This window comes from Apteryx mantelli, chromosome Z (genome assembly GCF_036417845.1).
Source record: "Apteryx mantelli isolate bAptMan1 chromosome Z, bAptMan1.hap1, whole genome shotgun sequence".
NCBI classification, from domain to species: domain Eukaryota; kingdom Metazoa; phylum Chordata; class Aves; order Apterygiformes; family Apterygidae; genus Apteryx; species Apteryx mantelli.
Window position 1 is genome coordinate 77,559,433 of NC_090020.1, and position 19,757 is coordinate 77,579,189.

General features: G+C 44.7%; 2 protein-coding genes across 6 annotated transcripts in view; one reads left to right on the forward strand and one right to left on the reverse strand.

The window, feature by feature from the left end:
• The window catches only part of KIF24 (kinesin family member 24), a 28,282-nt gene extending 15,280 nt beyond the window's left edge, over nt 1-13,002 (forward strand). The window contains exons 8-12 of the mRNA XM_067316339.1: nt 2,177-2,248; nt 3,033-3,142; nt 4,070-6,526; nt 7,309-7,402; nt 9,743-13,002. Of these exons, the coding sequence (XP_067172440.1) occupies nt 2,177-2,248; nt 3,033-3,142; nt 4,070-6,526; nt 7,309-7,402; nt 9,743-9,883 (2,874 nt within the window). The 3' untranslated portion in view covers nt 9,884-13,002. The remainder of the gene's footprint in view (nt 1-2,176; nt 2,249-3,032; nt 3,143-4,069; nt 6,527-7,308; nt 7,403-9,742) is intronic.
• A 2,715-nt stretch (nt 13,003-15,717) lies between these two features.
• Nucleotides 15,718-19,757, reverse strand: part of UBAP1 (ubiquitin associated protein 1) — a 36,328-nt gene continuing 32,288 nt past the window's right edge. For 4 of the 5 annotated variants that reach the window (XM_067316341.1, XM_067316340.1, XM_013953788.2 and 1 more), the window contains 3 exons: nt 19,315-19,512; nt 17,692-17,793; nt 15,718-16,410 (listed from right to left, as the gene is read on the reverse strand). In XM_067316341.1, coding sequence (XP_067172442.1) covers nt 16,270-16,410; nt 17,692-17,793; nt 19,315-19,512 — 441 coding nt within the window. In that variant the 3' untranslated portion in view covers nt 15,718-16,269. The remainder of the gene's footprint in view (nt 16,411-17,691; nt 17,794-19,314; nt 19,513-19,757) is intronic. The other variant, XM_013953791.2, reaches the window with a different exon arrangement.

Below are 19,757 nucleotides of genomic sequence, written 5' to 3' on the forward strand. Positions count from 1 at the left end.
AAACGAACACAGCTCATGGATGAAGCGAGGACTTCCATAAAGGAGGAAGGTGATATGCAATCAGAGAGTGCAAATCAACTGCAGAAGCTACTGCACGCAGCCATCATTCATTTACGCTCTTAGCATGCGGTAAATAGGGCTTGGCTTGTTCTGCTTTGAAAATGGAAAATGTTCTTTTGCACGGAGCCTTTCTGATTATGGAATAATAGCATCCATACTGGGAGATAGCATGGAAAGCAAATGTATTTGCGAGCTTCTCACTTTCTTGAGTACTTGCTGGTGAATAACTGAGTGGCAAGGGAGTCAGGATCTGAATTTGAGTCTGTTGCTTTTCTGTGTGACCCTCACAATTACAGTGTGTCCCAATTTATCTGTTTGAAATACAGAGGTGATTCCTGAGGACTGAGGCTTAACATAGTTTTGTAAAACTGTTTTAAAAGGAACTTTTAAATGAGACTATGCATATTATTGCTGTTGTGTGAAGCTGACTAAATACCTGGCAAGCTGCCAACAGCAACAGAATTAACTAGTTAAAAGCCATCTTTGAGTAAGTCTACATGACCTGCAGTCTGTAAAGACTTGGCTCTATTCATTTATGATCATAATGTTCTCTTCTGGCCTTTAAATATGTGAAGTTTGAAGTTTACTGCTGGTTTTAATATGCATCTTGATTTCAAGTAGAGGATATTCAGATACTGCAGTTATGAGAAGCAATATCAAACATGAAAATACTTTGATGATCTTGTACTTACTTGTTGTTAGAGGTGTGCTTTATACAATATGCAGTAAAAGTGAGAAATATGTGTCATTTTAAGTGGGTGTTGTTCCTTTAAGTGTAGAAAGGCTGCTTCATGCTAATGTCACCATGACAATACTGTAATCTGCTTATTTTTCCCTCGATATTTGCTTTTATAATGATTTGCCTCATGGCTGTACACGCTTCTGCCAGTTTTGGAGAGCATCCGAGCTTGATATGGACTGTGATGCTATTGTGCTTGTTCCAGTGAAAACATGACCAAAAGGACACGTATTTAAGTTTGAAAATGTCATTTTTTTTCTAGTAATAAATCTAGAAATGTTTCTTCAAGACTACGAGCTATCTCTGGTGATGGTTATTAGGAAGGAGAGATCTGACGTGTTTTGTGGAAGGCATGGTTGTAGCCAGCCGCTCGTGCTCTGTTAGTTTTGATGGGAGTTCTGTGGCTATATCTCCACTCCCTGCATAGTCTGTTGCTTCACTCACAGTATTTTGTGTATAGTTCTTATTAGCCAGCCGAAAAGCATAGTGAAATATTTGTTTAGACAGACAGGCTGCATCTATGCTGCCTTCTGAGCACAGGCTTGAATCTGGGCTTGAACCCAGCTCCCCTTATGTCTAATTATTTGGCTGCTAGCCAAAGCTCTCCCCTCGGGTTAGGTTTGGGGCACTGTGCTGGTGCAGAGAGGAAATGGCTTGAGATCAGCCTTCTCCTAACACAGCCCAGTGTATCCACACTTAGAGGGTATGTAGATGGGATATCTAGGCTACAGACTAGAGTTGGTATGGGGAGGAATATGCCCGTATTTGCTTGTGCCACTTTTGGCTAAAGATGAAAATACTGCCAGAATGGGATAAGGAATTTGCACTGCTGCTGTCCAAAGTGGGTTTTTTCTGAAGGGGAAGAACTTATTCTAGAGGAAATCTTTTAGAAAAGGAGCTCAAAAAGCTCTGTTCTGGATTCATACACCTGTAACATCCTAAGGATACACATGCCTGGCAAGCTTTAACATAGCCTAGCATAGACTCACCTGATCTGGCTTTAGATTAGTTAGCTGTGGTGCAGGCAGCAGTCAGTCCACAGTAGCATGAAGCTCTGTGTTTGCTGAACGTGTATTTTTTTATCCATCTTCTTGGACATGTTTTATATAGCCCATAAAGCCGACAGGCTGGGCTAGCTATGCTTTGTGCTGTACCTTTGCTCTTTGTGAGTGCTGCTAAACTGCTGTTGATACCTGAACTAGCTAAAGTTAGTCTTTCACTGCTGTGGCTGTGATGTAGACGCCTCCTGCAAGGGACGTCACATGGTAGGAGCCAAAGGCACATAAGGGAAATAGCGAATTTGTAGGTTAGGTATGGTGAAATTCAGTTCCTCTCCAGCTTGTGGTTGATGTGTTTTTCCCCCTCTTGTTTTGGTAGCTAAAGGAATGCATTCGGGCGCTGGATCAGGAACACGCTCATACACCTTTCCGGCAAAGCAAATTAACTCAGGTAAAACCAGCAAGAAGGCAGGAATAGGTATTTCCCTGAGGAGGGCAAAATGAAAAAAAAATGATTCAATAACTGTTATTAAACCTTTGAAAAAACACAGAAATGAATAACTTTTCCAAAATATAATCAATCCGGAGGACCACAGCTTTCCCAAAAGTGCACTAACTCCCAAACTCCATGATTGAGTCCTCTTAGTCCCATGTTGTGTACGTCTACATAACCAGACTCAAAAGAGTTATCATCCATCTCCACCCACTCCACCATCAATCTTGCATCTTCTGTTCAGTAACAGTCACGGGAGTTTTGATCGACGTTTCTTCACTCTAGTTGTAACATATGCTTTATTCCTCAAAACATATGGGCACCGTTGTGGCACCTGGTGCAAGGGTTTGTTCGGAGCACTGGCGAACGCTTGTATTCATTTTAAATTGTAAACGAAGAATTACACGACAAATTGAGGCATGTGGACTACATAAAAAGAGACAGTTACTGTGCGTCACTTGAATCATGGTAAAATGCCTCTGCACACGCTGTTAACTCATGGGAAGCGCAAGATAACTTAGTTAACTTTTTATAAGTTCTAAGCAGAACTAAATCACTTTACCACGTATTTTGTGCAAAATGGTGTGTACAGGGGACTCTAATACATAGTAACCCGCTCAAGTAATTTTTTTAAACTGCAAGTCTGTATCCTATGGGTTCTAAATTTTTATCCCTTATTGTTTGAAAATAAATATATGAATTACTAAGAATCTTAAACTTTTTTTTTTCCTTCCACTCCTAGGTCCTAAAGGATTCTTTCATTGGCAATTCCAAGACATGTATGATAGCCAATGTATCACCTAGCCACATAGCTACAGAGCATACCCTGAACACTTTGCGATATGCTGACAGGTGGGTGGAGTAGTTCAAACTTGCTAAGGTGAAAAACAGCAAGAAAAAAGTAATGTATAATGTGTTTGTGATTACGTTTTATTTTGATTGCATTGGAAATGATGAGTTAAGCAAGAAATGCAATTTTCCTAATGCAGATGAAATCCTTACCTGTTCCACTCTCATATTGGGTCATAAAATTCTCCAGGTCTTGTAACTCCTTTCTGATGACAGCTTTTAGTGATGAAGATATCACTGTGCTCTCTGTAACTGCAGGATTACTAAGCTCAGTACTCAAAGTTTTGTTTTAGTTTTCTATTGTAGTTCTGCCTAGTGTGTGCTAAAGCCCTTCACCCTCCCTTCTGCACAGGAAGAGATGGGTTGCAAGCTGTGCAGTGCTGGGGTTAAGAGGACAGGAGATGTATAAGGGGACAGAGGAATAAAAAACAACTGAGAGAACAGGGTGACACCAGTTAGAGCAGCTCTTCACAGTTGCATAGATGAGTCTGATCCAGGAGTAACGTAGCCTGAACACGCATCCCCTGAGCTAATTAGCTGTACTGCAACTACTCCAAAAACCCTAGCACGTGTCCTGTGGGACTATGTGTTGTGCTGGTGAGAGTACCAACTTGTTTTGAGTTGGTACTGTGCATTATAAAGTGTGGAAATGCAACCTCTTCCACTGAAATTGAATAGAGGCCATTTTCCCTCATTTGGCCTGTTAGACATTGTTCAAGGAAGCACTTTAACATGCTATATAGACCTTTCCAGAAGTTCAGGCATTTTGGTACAGGCGTTTTTGATGCCTGCCTGGGTCACTGGTAGTTTAAACATAAATCATGACATTCAGTTAAGCAATTTAGCCTTAATATGCCAAAGTATTAGTTTGTTCTGAAGGCATCATTATTTATCTGAGAGCATGACATCTAAAGGCAGCCTCATTTACAGGGTCAAAGAGTTGAAAAAAGGGATTAAATGTTCTACCCCCTTCACAAACAGACGTCGGATAGCTGGAAACATGTCTCCAAAACGTATCCAAAACTCTCCCTCTTTGCCACCTGGGGAAAAGAGCTCTCCAAAGAAAGTGAAGCTAGGCCTCCAGCATCCTTCAAGTTCTACAAAAACGAAAGCATGTCCTTCAGCGCTCCAGCCACCCAGTGTCCCTTTTACCTCAACCCCCAGGGGAGTCAACAAAGGACATGCCTGCAGAGGAAATCCCAGCTCACCGTGGTTCCACCACACCAGCCCCGTTAAGGGAGTCCTGCGGATAGGGCAGCCCCTGAAGAAGAAGACTGATGATCTGTCCCCCCACTCTGAAAAGAACCACACTGCAAAGGATTTTATCATCAAAAATGCTGTCATGGCAGAGACAAAAGAGAGTGGCCAAAGAGACAAGTATGTGCAAGATAAACCACCTGGCCAATCTCTGAAAGTCCAGACAGTGCAACCTGTGCAGAAACAGCTTGTTTCTAGAGATGATTTTTCCTTTGGAGGTGGAAATCAGCCTTCTGATGGCAATCAGGAGTGGGGAAATGCCTTTGCTAAACAGTGTGCTGAAACCTGGGCAATCCTCTCTCCGTTTCAGAAGGAAAGGGAGGAGCATTTACGCCTTTATCACCAGCAGTTTCAGCAGCCACCTATTCTACAGCAGAAATTGAACTACCAACCTCTTGAGAGGTTTTTAACTCACTACAAGCCCCAGGAGATTCAAGTGCAGCAGGAGCCAAGCCTTACTGCCACTGAAGCACAGAGCAAAGAGGGGATGCAGCTGGAAGATCTGGATGACAGTGATTTTAGTGAAGATTCTTTCTCACCTGTCTGCAGTCAAAAGAGTGTGAAAAGAAGAAGCCCCAATGAATGTAGCCAACATTCATTTTTCCTTCATCAAAGAGAACAAGGAACTGAGGAAGAGCAGAAAGACCAAAAGAGACAGGATTTATTGTTTAAATACTCAATTCCTGTGCAAGAACATGAACTAGATGACAGCTGGGATTGTAGTGGGAGCTGCCCAAAGACAGAGGAATCCATTAAAAATGCAGGTGGACACAAAACTCCATCAGACTGGAGCTACGACTTAACTATTGAGTCCCCTCCAAGCAATACTGCAGAAAAACCTTACTGCCTGCAAGAAGATCTTGCTTGTAACTGGAAAAATGGCAAAGATTTCCCAGCTGATCACAAACAGTACAAACCCAAACACAAATGTCTCATTTATTCCAGTGAAACTGCCTTGACTCCAGAAAAGGAGGCTCCAAACCCATGTGTTTCTCCCATACTGAAATCAGGGACTCCAGAGCACAAAGAGGTCAACCTCCTACATAAGCAGAAGGAAGAATCCACCTTGGATAGACAAGCTGCCCTTGCAGGAGACCTAAAATGGAAAACTCGAAAAAATGGAGTTGGCCATTGTGGAGCTTCCAGTAATTCCTCAGAGTTAACTTCTGAGTTGGTGGCCCCTCTCACAGTACCCCTTCTTGACTATGAGGAAGCAGCTGAACCTGAGCCTGTGTCTTCCAACCAAGAGAAGTCTCCCCATGTGAAACAGATGTTGGACAGGAACGTACATGTGTCCCAGAAGAGACTTGAGGAAGAGGCCTGGCAGTGCACTAGAAACAGAGCTCTGACAGACAGCATGTTGGAGCTAGGGGAGCAAATGCGTCGTGGTGGAAGAAACTGCATCTTGCAGCGTTTTCCACAGAGAGGAGACAAGTGGTTTTCACCCGCAGGTGGTGATGTGAAGCCATGCTGCTGCCTTCTGGGCTCAGGTTCATTCAATCAAGGAGCCAGTCACAGTTCGTTTGTTGGAAGTGAAGCCCTGACAGAAACATCCGCAGCTGAATCCAGGGACTCCACAGGAGAGAGAGAGGGTGGCTTGCTTCTCAGTAACTCAGTGTGCGAAGGATACTCAGACAGGAGACAGTGCAATGCTGATGCTAAAGATATTACTGGTAATTCAGGAAAATCTAATTCAAATCAAGGACACAGTGTTGAGCCCATGGCTCAGGAAATACATGCTGATATTCCTGAAAAGGGTTATTTTGCAGGTATGCCATGCTTTCCCAGTGTGGGAAATATGGATTATACAGTCCAGTCCCCCTCTCAAGAAAGCAGCCTGCTACTGCAGCCCGAGTCAGGACTGAGGAACCAGGACTTCGGTCATCCTGAAGACACAGCCAAGTCATCGTTCAGGAGTGAGGAAATTGGGTTGCTTAAGAACAAATTGATGCAGAATATTTTTACAAAAGAGACTTTTGCTGCAGAGTCAGAATCTGCTACCAAAGAGATTAAGCCATCAGCAAATGCAAACAGCCCCTCAGGCCTGTCCAACATCATCTCCCCCATCATCTCCCCAAGTGCTACATCAGAGATGGAAAAGCAGCAGAGGGAAGCCCTGGAAAAGGCACAGTAAGTCTTACTTATCGCTGTAGTTTGTCATAGAACCTAGAAATTCTAGACACAAATGTGGTACCTCTGCCTTTATTTGTATATCATGCTTTTATGTACTTTGAAACTGTTAGGAAGTCAATTAATCTATGAAATAATTATTTAATAAAATTAAGGATAATTGATAGTCATTATCTTATGTAAATATATGATTGACTGTTATTTAGTGACATTTTAAAATCTCACAGGAAGCCAATTATTCCATTAGAGTTTCCTTGGATAACATTAGAGGAATGAATAGTATAACACAAGCTGAAATTCTCAGAAACTAATTGGCTTCCTGTGAGATGGAAAGTACCTAAAATATATCAAAACCACCCATCAAGAAGCAAGTGATAGCTGTTGCTTCCCTATGGAAAGAAAAACAGCTAGAGTTGCCCAGATGGTTTCAACCTCATGGTCTAATCAGGCAGGGTTGTTTTTTTTTTTTCCTTCTAGGTTTCCCTATGGTAAAAAGCAGTATGTGCTCCTGGGCTGCCTCTGCTAACGGGAGGCTGCGATCACTCTTCTCAGAGCAATCCTCAGGCATCAGGCTCTTTACCTGTAGCCCAAACAAGTATAGTCCACCATACATCAAGAACCACTCTGTGTGTGTGTGCCTGTGTGTGCCTGAGTGCCAGGGAGCACCAGCAGCAAGACTTCTTCAGGGATATTCCTCCTTTTTAAAAGCTTATCAGAGCTTAACAGTAATTACAGGCAGAGCAGCAGGCTGTGTAACCAAGGGTATACTTTGTGTTAATCAGACAGGCTATGATCAGAGCCCATCGGCAGCAGCTGGATGAAATGGCATCCTTGTGCTTTAAGGAAGAGTGCTTGATGAATCAGATGTCAGCAACGGTAAGTATTTCAGATGATGATTTCAGTGCCTGTTGAACCTGCATAAATTAATCTTTAATCTGAATCAGTGACATCCCTCGTGTTCCTCCTCTTGTTCTCTGCTGCCTCCCTGAGTCCTAGGAGGCTGCTCATCTTCAGTACCTGTCCTGTCTTTGCCAGTCTCCATTCTGCCAGGTCCTTGGGGGAGAATGAGGCTGATGGGCCAACCCTGAACCGCTTGTCTCCACTAAGACACCTTTCTCTTATCTTGCAACATGGGTACCAGACTGTACCAAACAGGGCTTCTTTCCATGTGAAGTTTTTTCCCCTTACAGGCTGGACCCAGTAAGTCACTACTACAGAAAGCAGCACTCCCATAAAGCATGACACTGGGATGTCACGGTTGGTGATGAAGTGCCACATTGCCACCTCCTTCTGGGGGTCCCTTGCTTATCACACTGCAGATGTGCCAACCCCTGATCAGCATGGCCCCGCTCACTCCTCTGCTCTAACCACCATGATTACTGGCTCCCTCAGAGGCTCTTAACTTCTTCTGTCACTCGAGGGTTTCTTGGCTTGTCCTTGTCTTGGATTACGACAGTAAAGGCTTGGCTGTAAAGACTGGCACTCGCATGGCCCCGCTGCTAGTCAGGCAGTTCAGGTGCTCTGGTTTCTCTTCAGATCACACTGTGATTTCGCCTGCCTCCTGATAGGCGCGTGTCACAGTTGTGTGACAAGCCTCATCTCCCATCCAGACCATTAACATTTCCCAGTGACAGCCTCCTGCCTTCCTTGTTTCCTCACCCTATCAGTAAAACCAAGTTCCACTGCTGCATTATATTATCGAAGCCATTTTTATTCCTATCACAGCTTCAAGCTTGAAGTGCAGCTGCAGGGACCTTTGCCTCGGGGAATTTGGAATGGCAGCCACCATGTGGCCAGTCCGCTGTGATTTCCAGCTGACAGCACTGTGCACGTGATGTAGTACCAGATAACATATAGCAGCGCAGGAGGGGGCACAACAGGCATCGGCTGTATTAGTTTTGTGGCAGAGATCGAGATGATACAAAGTGGTCTTTTTTTTTTTCTTTTTTTTAATTACTCAAGGTTGTTCTTCTCAATTCTGTTGCTCAATAGAGATGGCCCTTCCTCCCCCCGCAAATCCTTTTATTTGCCCCAAGTAGCAATCATTTTCAGGCTAGCAGGAATGTGATGCTCTTGCCAGGCCTCCCAGCAATGTGCAAATAGCTTTTGCCTGGTAGTGTTATTTTGCAGCAGGACCTTTCCTTGGGCAATGAAACTAGCTTGGACTTCCCAGGTCAGTTTGTCCTCCATTCGCTTTCAGATGGCTGCCACTTCTCCAGCCATGAAACCTGGGCCACAGAGAAACTCCTGCCACATAAGCACATACTGAACCAAGCAGTATTTAAATTGCTTAAGAAAAATAAGCCAGGGCAGCTGGGTTGGTCTTCATTACAGTGCTGATGTCTGCAGGACAATATTGTGCCCGAGTCCTGCATGATTGTTTTTCACGCAGAAGCAGTCGAAGTCCCTAGCCCTGAGGACAGTGACGCTTCCCCAGTTCTCAGACACTGACCTGTGACCAAAAGCACCAAACTCTCTTGTCATCTGGCAGGGGCAAGTCTGAATGCTCCTTTATTAACACAAGCCTTGCTTAAAAATAACTGCCTCCAGTTTTAGGTACAGTTTCAGATCATACTTTGTCTAATTTTGTGGCAGAATGCTATGGAAAGTAGCGGCCTCTCCCTAGGCTCTACGTTGCTGCTGTTTATCACGTCTGATCTAGCAGACCTGCAGCTATGCAGGAGCTAGACTGGCTCTGTGACCTCATGTAAAACAGTCCTTCCCCTCTCCCACAAATAGTATTTTTTTTTTTTCTGTCTGATTACCACTGATCTTCATGATTGTTAGCTCCAACACAAGAGAGGTGTCAGGAACACGGGAAAGAGCAGATCCAGTACATTGTAAAACTGCACCTCAGATGACTAGTATCTGTATCAAACCCTCTACAGGACAACCTGTGCAGAAGGGTGACAGCAGGAATCTTATTCCTTTTTAATTCCTTTTTTTAAGCCAGCGTATTAGACAGCTAAAGGAAAAAAACTACGGGAGTAAATTAACCTCAGTAATTAGGGGCATTGAACTTTGAGAGTCAGGGGCATTAGGGGCAATTGACTCTTTGAGAGTCAGGACTCTCATAAGGAAATACTGAGTAAGTCTGTTACACCGTAGAATAGAAAACATTCTTTTATGTACTGCAGCAGTACATAAAATATGCTGATTGTCTCCAACTTGCTACCGCTGTTGTTCCCCAAGCTTTCCTTTTGTTTTTCTCCCCAGGATTTTCAGAACTTCGTGACCAAGCTGGATGAAATCTTGGTACTGAAGTCAAAGTGTATCCAGACCATGCGAGCCCAGCTTAAGCTCTATTTAGCTTCTCCTGGCACTGACAGAGTCTTGCAAACACCACCACCAGTTTAGCTGCTCTTTGCTTACACATGCCCTATGCGCAAAGACAGTTATGGAAAGAGCCAGCTAGTGTTCCACCACATTTGGTGCTGCAAAGCGTGGGTGGGTAGGGGATAGCTTTTGGTTTGATATTTGCAATTAGTATATATTTTAGAAAAGGATGGAGAGAATTTTGAGTAAGGGAGAGGAATGTTTGTCACCACAAGCTTTGTACTTCCTTAAAATGAGTAAGCCACATTCTTAACAGTTCAGCAGCCTTTAAATATCTCACCAGGCAGTCCAGTCTACAGTAGTCACAGCAGCTTCTCACATACTAAAGGCACTTTTGTGCTGCCAAGAAAATTGGAGGGGGGGGGGAACCACTTTGAAACTAGACACAGCTCTGAACAGAAATACTCAAAAGCTATCCAGAAAAGTATGTTGGCAAACAAATGAGGAAGCAGAGGGGAGCCACTGTTTAAATACACTAAATAACTAGACCAAAATATATGAAAATCAAGGTAGGACAAGAGGTGCTGATGCTTTCAGAGGGCGGAAGGCTATTGCTGCACTTGTTCTTTGCTTGGGACTAACTCCAGACCATCTGAAAAAGATGGCTTAAGTAAGTCACGCGTAATGGGTGGTTTAGCAGAAGGCTTATATACAAGAGACTTTGCACCAAAGGGTCATCTGGCATGTTAACAAACACATGGGTTTCATACCCAGGCCAAGAGTGAGAGGCCCAAAGTTTACCCTGCTACGAAGGATATCTGACCTCTGCCGTACAGCTCTGCTGTAGGGTGCTTCGTCCAGGGTGACTTCATTGCACTGCAGAATTCATTTTTCACATCAAAAGAGAGAGTCCGCTTAGAGGCAGTTGGATTTCAGAAGCTGCTAACCTTGCTGTTAAGTAAACCTGATACTTGAACCAAGAACTACAGCACTATCAACTGTAGCCCTGCAAAATCCCTGCTTCTGTGCAGTACATCTGAGCCTCAAAACAAATCCGCCTGCTGAAGCTGCAAGTGAGCTTAAAATATGCATAACTACGGCAACATGCTATGCAAGCTACCCCAGTCCAAAGTCAGGGCTGTCACAGCACACAGCCAGTTCCATGTCTCCTCAATAATGCCTACAGTAGCTCAATCTAAGCATGCTAAGCAGCTATGAATTTTGCTGTCTGCTACTACGGCTACCCAGAGGAGCACAAGTCTGGAAGAGGAACAGTGCAGTGATCACATTCAGTTATTTGTGCTGCATATTCAGTGCAAACACTCCCAGGAATGTCACACAGCTTAAGCCCTGGGGAACAGAAGCACAAGGGTAGGACAAACCATAGTAACTAAAAAAAGTTATTTATTTTATTAAAAAGTACTGGTTAGTCTCCATCTCCCAACTGACAGTGGATTACCCTGCGAAGCAGAGAGCAGAGCCATTTCAGAGTCTGAGTTTATGGCCCTCAAGATAGTGCCCGAGTCCAGATTACAGGCCAGCAGAAAGTCACACGCGAAACCAGGCCTCCCAGCCTGCTTTTAAGAAGCTGCCTTTACTCTGAGAAACGAGGCTTTCAGGAGCAAGAAAGGCAGCACCTCTTCAGCAGCCTCAGCGCACACACAGCACCTTCACGCACCACGGAGTAGCTGTGCTCGACAGCTGCTAACAGAGAACTATACAGCAACCACATGCACCTGCCTGCTGCTAGCCCATGGGATACCGGTGTGTTGTTAACACACCGGGGAGATAAGAGCAGCTATAAACTGAGTTCCTCTTTAAAATAAGTAACTCTTAGAAATGCAGCCCCCACTTCCCCCCAGTCTTAGAGACAAGGACAGCTTTCCCCATGCAAAAAGTGAGGTGAACTGCGCAAGCAGTGGGTAGTGCTTGCATCTTCCGAAAGCAAAGAGATGGAAGCATTTTCAGTAATTTCCACAGCATTTTCCCCAGTGATGGTACAGAAAACAAGGCTGTTTGTTAGGGAGCTGCTGAGCACTTTTGCCAGCTAGTCTGGAGCTGAGAAGGTGGGACAGAAGGATATGCGCAAAGGTCACAGGAAAAGGAGAGGTCCAGCCAGTAATGCAGTGGTAGCTGGGGGAAAGAGAGGAAAAAGGGCAGTACTTACCTTCTTCTGTGTACTTTGACATTTGGGACATGGGTATAGCTTTGAAAGATGTGATTGATTTGTACTTTCACGCAGTAGGGGACTGTTTTTAAAGAGCAGCTCAGCAAAGTACATTCACAGGGATTTTCAGTCTCTTTCCCAAGATGGCCATTTCTAAAGCAACATGCAAGAACGAACCACACTGTGGCAGCGCCATGTTATTATCTTGGTATTTTCTGAGATAAGTGCAGCAATACAGTGACCAAAAATTTCCATGTGCAAAGGAAATGGGAGTCAAGTCAGCTACCAAGCTGAGTCACCTGTGAGTGGTTTCTGTCTGGTCTACAGTGAAAAAGGTAAGCAAGCCTGTTCCCAGTGCAAGTTTCCAAAGCAGCTGTTCCCTGGAATGGTCAGGAACACTGGGAAACATCCAGCAATTAAAAAAAAACCAGTTTCCAAGATCTGATGAGCTCTTAAACTAGAGTCATCTTCAGAAGTGCACCTTGTTAAGTAACATTTCATTTCCAGGCTATTCTCAGAATATTATTCTTTCCCCTGCTGAATACAAGACTCAGTCCACTAACAAAAGAAAAAAATAAATAAAAGCACCTCATCCTTAGCAATAAAAGGACTATTGACATGCTTGAAGTACTACCTGCCCATGAAATAGCAAAACTGGGCTCATAGTATGTACCAGAAGCTACCAAAATGAGAGTATATTCTTCTCTCCACTTAAGGTTATTACCTAGATGCTGCTTTAACTCTTGTGTGAGAGTGTGCTAAATGAGTGTTTCAGAAATGGCAGCCCTTTACAGCTGTTTGATATTGCACTGACATCTGATAGGAGTTGTTTTCATTGAGGAATGTATGCAAAACTGTTATAGAAGTTTAAGAGATTAATAGAGCCTGGCCACGTACAATCAAGTAAATTAAGAACTAATGAATTTACTTTTGTATTGGATTGTAACAAAGACTATTAATGCTCATGGCAGGTGCTTGATATTTTATTTGAATACTTTACATTATTTAAAATAAAATCCAATTTACTACAGAACTCTGGTAGAGTTTGTTTTAAATTAAACGTGATCAAAACTAAAAGCATCCAACTGTAAAAGATTAGCTTGGGTTGGAAATACATACGAGACTCCCCCTTCCCACCCGGCCTGTTCGTGCAGCTCATGTTTCAGGCACCGTCCTCTAGCCAACAGTCAGCCGTACAGCACTGAATTAAACAGGCGGCAGCTTAAGGCAGCAGCGAGGTGACCCTCGCACCACACTGCGCTGAACGACCGCGAGCAGAGGGCAGGCAGAGCTGCCCAGCCACACGTCACACGGAAAAGCTGCAGCAAAGCTGGGGCGGAGGGAAGAAAACCAAAAAAACCCCAAAAAATAAACCAAAGAAACCCAACCCACACACACTTAACACACAAAATAACCTGCTGACACACACCCTGGGATCAGGAGCTAAGCGGAGCCGAGCAGCTTCGCTGATGAGGTATCCCAGAGCCGTTGGGCAACCCAGCCCAGTGAAGCCTCAGGGCACCCTAGGGCTCAAGTGTGGCCGGCAGCCAGGGAGCTCCCGCTGCCTCCCAAACTAGGATCCCTCAAACCAAGCCAACAACCAGAGGGGCATCTCGCATCACACCAGGCTTTTGCGGCCAGCGTGGCAGCCCTTAGCCCCGTGTCAGCGACTGACAGCCCTTTGGTATCAGCCTCCTCCTCAGGGCTGCTGCTGTGAAAAACCATCAGAAGGCAGCAGTGAGCCTCTGGCCCTGCCCACTGTAAACAAAGCAAACTGTAGATGGGTTTTTGGCTTTGCCTCTACACTGCTCCTCACGAGCCTTTCCCCCGTGACATCCCAAGTCCAGATACCAGTACTGATTTGGCTGCAGCCTGCACACAAGGCAGAATGGCCTCTGACAACGTTGAAACACTGCTGAGTGCCGTTTTCCAGGTACATAAATAGAGCTGCTGATTAAGGAAAAGCAGGTGTCAAGTATGACAGGGAACACAAGCATCTTCTCTCCAACCAGCAGCAGGGGAGAGCACCAGCCTTCGGGCACCGCAGGGCAGCAGAACCTCTCCGCTCCCAGAACAAGCTTGGTTTGGAACGTGACAGCAGATAACAAGAGGATCAGTGTAACTAAACAGACACATGCTACCCAAAAACAACATTCAAGTTTCAGCACATTTTGTCGTTTGTTCCACATTTCATTACCCCTCCCCTAAATCACGTAGTTAACCCCCTCACTCGATGGTCACACAACCGACTTGTGTGTTCGTTCTGTAAGAGCAGCTGTCCTGAAAGCACTGCCGCCTTGCAGCCACCCAGTAACACAACATGCAGAAACCTCACTGCGCAATCAAGAGCGGCGTTGCCACAGAAGACACAACGGTAGTAGGTCTCTTTGGTGGAAGGAGGCTGGATTTATAGGTACCACTTCCCAGTCTTTCACTACTGCACAGAGATTAGATTAACACCTCTGCTCTCACGTCTGCAACAATCTCTTTACACAATGTGGTTATTCTACTGTATTTCACAGTGATCCCCTATGAGGGCAACCGTGAAAAACTTCAGCATTAACACAACCAAATAGATGATTTTATTGAGAGGTTTGATCTAAATAGTTACTTTTCCACTGGAAAGATTTCTTGCTTATTCTGCAGGAATGTCTAGTACTAGACAGGGACTTTTGCTTGGATATCAGCTCTGAGAATCAAGAAACAAGTGACACAAATGTTCACAGTAGTGACACTGGAGCAGTGCAAGTTGTTTTGCAGCTTTTCTGACTAATCAGGAACCCCATTTCCTTGGTTTCAAGCTGTCACATCTCTCACCTAGGAAGGAAAGCTGAGCAACTGCTTTAAGCAAACCCACAGGAGCTGCCCACTGACCAGAAAGTTGCTGCTGAAACTCCTACTGAAAAACCTAAGCTGAGGCAGCCAGCTGAGCTGTCCTCCCCTCCCGAAGTCCAGTGCCAGCTCCATGCTCTAACATGAGCGTGAATACCCAGGTCTGGTTTTGTTCGAGTGCAAAACAGAAACAGGCCACAGAAAGAAGCATGTTTCACCAGTGCAGCCACTGGCCCAGAGGACTCTGGTAGGTCTGCCCAGTGCTGACAGTGAACATACAGGCCCACAGGAGCGGGCAGCACCTGGGCTCGCAGGATTCAGCAAGGTCATCTACTGAAGCCAAAGAGCATGAGAGATGTGAACCATGACACTGGGAATACATTTGAGGGTTTTATTAGTTGTTCTTCTGCAGAATCAAAATACTTAGCAAACTACTTTAAAGATTCCTCAAGACTGCTGATATTTTATGTATTTAGAACTTGAACAATGTACAACATAATACACTTCGTACTACCAAAAACAACCCAAAACCTGATTTCTAGTACTAGATGTTATTAGGTAATTCTATAGCAGTGTGGAGAATGGAACTAATGCAGTGAGTATATTTTGTTTCAAAGAAAAGTGCTTGAAAGAAACCTCCTGCTTCACACTAAGTATTATTTAAAACAAAAGATAATTGATTTCCTAGCAGGGCATTTCCTTAAATAACCTACAAACCCGGGGGTTAAGAATACTGAGCCCCAGCTCTCTGCCTTCAGGTTCAAGAACCAACACAAGTTGCAGATCCAGGTTGAGTTCACAGCTTACCTGTTTCAAGAGAACTTACACACCACTCAGCACTGGATACTCACGTCTGGCAGAAGTGTTGGATGCATGGGTCAAAAAAAAAAAAAAAAAAAAAACACACAGGAAGAGGAACAGCTTCTCTTTTTATGCATAGCGACAGTTTCTGAACCAGTGTTTTACTAAGTTACAGACTAACTTCCAACCAAAAAATAAAACTCCATTGCACTAAAGGTCAAATTTAACCAGTTAATCTGGACTGTGACAGTCAAGTAATTCAGTACAAGCAGACACCATGAAAGCAGCTTTAGAGAACCAAAGCATCCTAGTTTCAGAATCAACTTAGTATTCTTCTGTCCAACTCCAGTGCAACAGTAGGGGGGAAAAACCACTCCTGTCTCTGCCTATATACAATTCCAGTAGAGGTTGGGCAGTCTAAACTCTCCGTGGCCAAGCTGGAAAAAGGAAACTTAGGAAAGGGCACTTTAAAATTTTAATTTAAGAAAGGAAGTTGGCTCTCAGTTGAAAGAAATGCTGTAGTAATGCACGCAGGCAGGCTTGCTCAGTCACTCTGCCGTGTACGCGAAAAGCTGGGCTCCTTCCTGTCGAGAGCCAGTCACACTGGATGTGAAGGTGGTGGGGCTGGTCCTGCTCCATTGCACGCCGAGAACCCAGGAATGTGTTTTCAGCTGGCTCCTGCACGGGCCATTAGATCTTCCAAAGCGTTGTGTTGGTCATTGTTATGCAATAATAAGACCTCCTTAATGTCTTTTAGTTCAAAGCCCATTTCTTTAAACTGACTCATTAGTTGGAGAAGTTCTGTGGTCTGAAAGAGAGAGACAGACAATTATTTGCAAGAGAGAAAAGGACCAAGGCTCAGTCTTACTTGGAGCTGGGGTTTAGCACAGTGCCACTCTCCAGCCACTGGGCAACCCTAATTCCTAGCTCCAAAAATACATCCTATTCAGCAAGCTCAGTTTAGAAAAGGTGCATTCGCACAAAAGCCACCAGAGCTCAGTGTTCAGCAGCGCACTGGGCCTCATCTTCAGCAAGGATGTTACTCTGACCATTATTACAAGCCATATTTGCAAACGGTGCAATAACCCTCTCTATCAAATGGCTCTTAAGATCTAGGGCAAACCAAGGAAATTAGCAAAAATCCTATTGGACATACTATAATACCATCTACTAACTCCAAACCTGAATCCCTCTTGAGCCTCAATCCCCCCACCACACCCCAAACAAGTGACAAGAAATGAATCAAGTAATCAGACTTATGAACCATCTGTCATTTACAGTAGCTGTACCCCACTCCAGAAGAGAAAAATATTTTGAAATGGACAATCAGGAGACTAGCTCCATTCAATTTTGGGTTAAGCCACTAGTAGATGTGCTTCCTAAACTCTCAGTCACTTCCCCCATCTTCACACTGCTGTTCCTCCATCTGCACTCATCACTAAGTTCAAGAAAGGCAGGCAGGTATGCATGTGTCTAGGGGAAGTTGGGTTGCACCTCTGCAGATTTAATATTATAGCTCAGCACACAACAAGCTGACATACACTAAAAGAAGCAGTCCTACTGTCCTCTGTCCTGGCTACGCGCTCCTGCCCCTCTGGTGCTGCCAAGCAGTCACACAGCGAACCAGTCTCCCAGAAGTCATTTTTTCCAGCTTTTTCCAGACAAAGCCCTAATATAATTTGCTGGGCAGCACGTCAGGGTGTCTGTACCAGGGAGGAAATTCATGGCTGGGTCAAGCGGGGCAGGCAGGATTTTGAAGGTAATTTGCTGCTTCTGAAATCAAGTGTCTCTGTACCAAGCACTTGGTCCAGAAGTAGAGTAGGGGTTCAAAACGTGACAGCCAGAATAGACAGACTCTTTAAAAAGCCTGTCCCCATACAAATGCATTCCACTGAGAACAATAAAAAAAGTTATGCAGAATGTGTTTAGTGCTTTAACACATATTTGCTTTATCACCACAAGGATGTTCTCTGAAAACAAGGCAGTATTACTGTGAAGCCAAAACTACATCAGCCATTTTAGAGGAACTGCTACTGGAATTCCCCTTCACGGTACAATTTCACTGTTGCTTAGCATATAATGTCCTCACCTTCTCTTCTGAACACTGATGCATTTCCAAAGCTGCTTCAACAAGAAGCGGATCAAAACCCTTCTCACAAAGCTGTCCATGTGCAAACAGGTAATCCAAAACCTGTGGAGAACGAGGAAAAGAAACTAAGTTTGCAGCGTGACATTTTCAGTGTACAGTTGTATACCATCTCTGTACGTGCAGAAGGGCTAAGCATGATTCTACCCCAGGCTTCACTAGGGACTGAAAAAAAAGTTCTTCCTAGTAGAGCCGAGAGGCTCTTTACGTGACAGCTTGTTCAGAGAAAATGAATGAGCCTTTCTGTCTTTTTATGCTCTCCTACCAGCTCCAAACTTCACTTTCCACTTGAGTCAAAACAATCTTAAAAATTTAACTTCAGCCTTCTGCTCCCGATCACAGAGTGAAGGCAGAAGTTTAAGATTAACAGTGCTTTGACACCACAAGTTTTTGAAATGATACTGTAGGTCACAGAGGTAAGATAAGTCAGCCCTTGAATCAGTTTCCTCTCAGACATCTCCAAGAGCTAATGCAGTCTGGCAGTGGGCAGCCTTTTAAGATGAACTCAGTAGACTGCCGAGTGAGCTGTATATCTCTCACACAGAAGCTGTTGCCAAATTTCTCCATTCTCAGCTTTGAGAGGTATGGGTAAGGGTTAGATGGGTAAGAGGAAGGTAATGCTAAGTACATAGGAGAACACAACCTGAAAACACAGCAGGAATTAAAGCTGCCCTCCAAAGGCACGTGCCTTCCATTTAGTACTACAGTGCACTGTTTAAGCAGATTCACAGTTAGTGGACAAGCAGAGCAGCTCCACAGGTAGGCAGATTTTGCCTGAAACAAAAATTATTGAGACACCACTCCTTCCCCAGGCTATCTGTGCAGTCCAGCAAGGGGATGCTGTGGACAAAGCACAGCAAACATAGGGTTGGTGTAGAAAGTCCAGCCACATTCTCCCTGTTTTAAAACATGTCTTTGTTTGAAGCTGATCCAAGACCCAGAGCCACGCTTCACTCTGCGGCGCTGCATACTCTGACCTGGTTTTAACAAGCGTTTGAGGCAACACATGGGGCAGGAAGTGCCACAGTCATAGCACAAAAAGTCAGTCACTGGTGCCTTGCAAGAGCCTTTCATGACTGTAGCAAGCCTGCAGGGGCCAATCCCTCTAGAGAAGGAGAGTGCAGCTCAGTAACTGCTTGAGCTCAGAACAAAGGAAGCTGCCTAGTTTTTAAACAAACAGCACTGAGCAAGGGGTAGAATCATGCTAAATAAGCTCAGGGCCATCCTTTGTGGCTCTTGAGAAGACCAAGTACCTCTCCCAGCTTCATGGGGAGCTGAGGGCCTGTCCCAGCCTCAGACAGCTGGGATGCAGCACCTGAAGATGTGGCTGCCTTAAGCAGTATCTCAACAGAAGCTTATGCATAGGATTTTTGGGTTTTTTTTGGGAGAGCCCTCAGTGCCAGGTGACTCAACTTCTCCAGAGGTTAACACCACAGTAGCTACAAGCTGCAACTCAGTGTTAGAGCCCAAGAGCTTCCCTCTCTCCATTTTACAAACCCAAGGTCCAGTTCCTCAGCAGGATCAGCATCCAACAGAGGGCCCCTTTCCTGTTCCACCAGCTCTTACCTGGTCTATGTTCTGTCCCTTCTTCTTCATGGCTTTCAGGACATTCTCAGGCGAGTACCCCATGTTGACGACTGTCTCTACACACTGCCTCTCACTGGCAGAGAGGGCTTGCTGTAGCTCGGGAGTGGGGCCACCTGTCCGTTTTGTGCAGCTGGTGTTATTGGGCACTTGAGACACTGGAAAATTTTGGTGTGTTACCTAGAGGGGGGTGGGGGGGAACAGGATTAGGTGATGGTAATCTTCCACATCCCAACCTGTTTCCACCTAGCACAGAACTAGGATAATCCACATCTTCTGCAGCGTAAGTCATTTTAGTAAATAGTTAACTGAAGAGGCTTTCTAGACTGCCATTGGGAAGTTACTCCCTGTTAGGGTGAAACCAAGCAATGTGTATAGGCTGACTCGCACCATACTCTTTCCACCCTCAAAATCACCTCAAACAA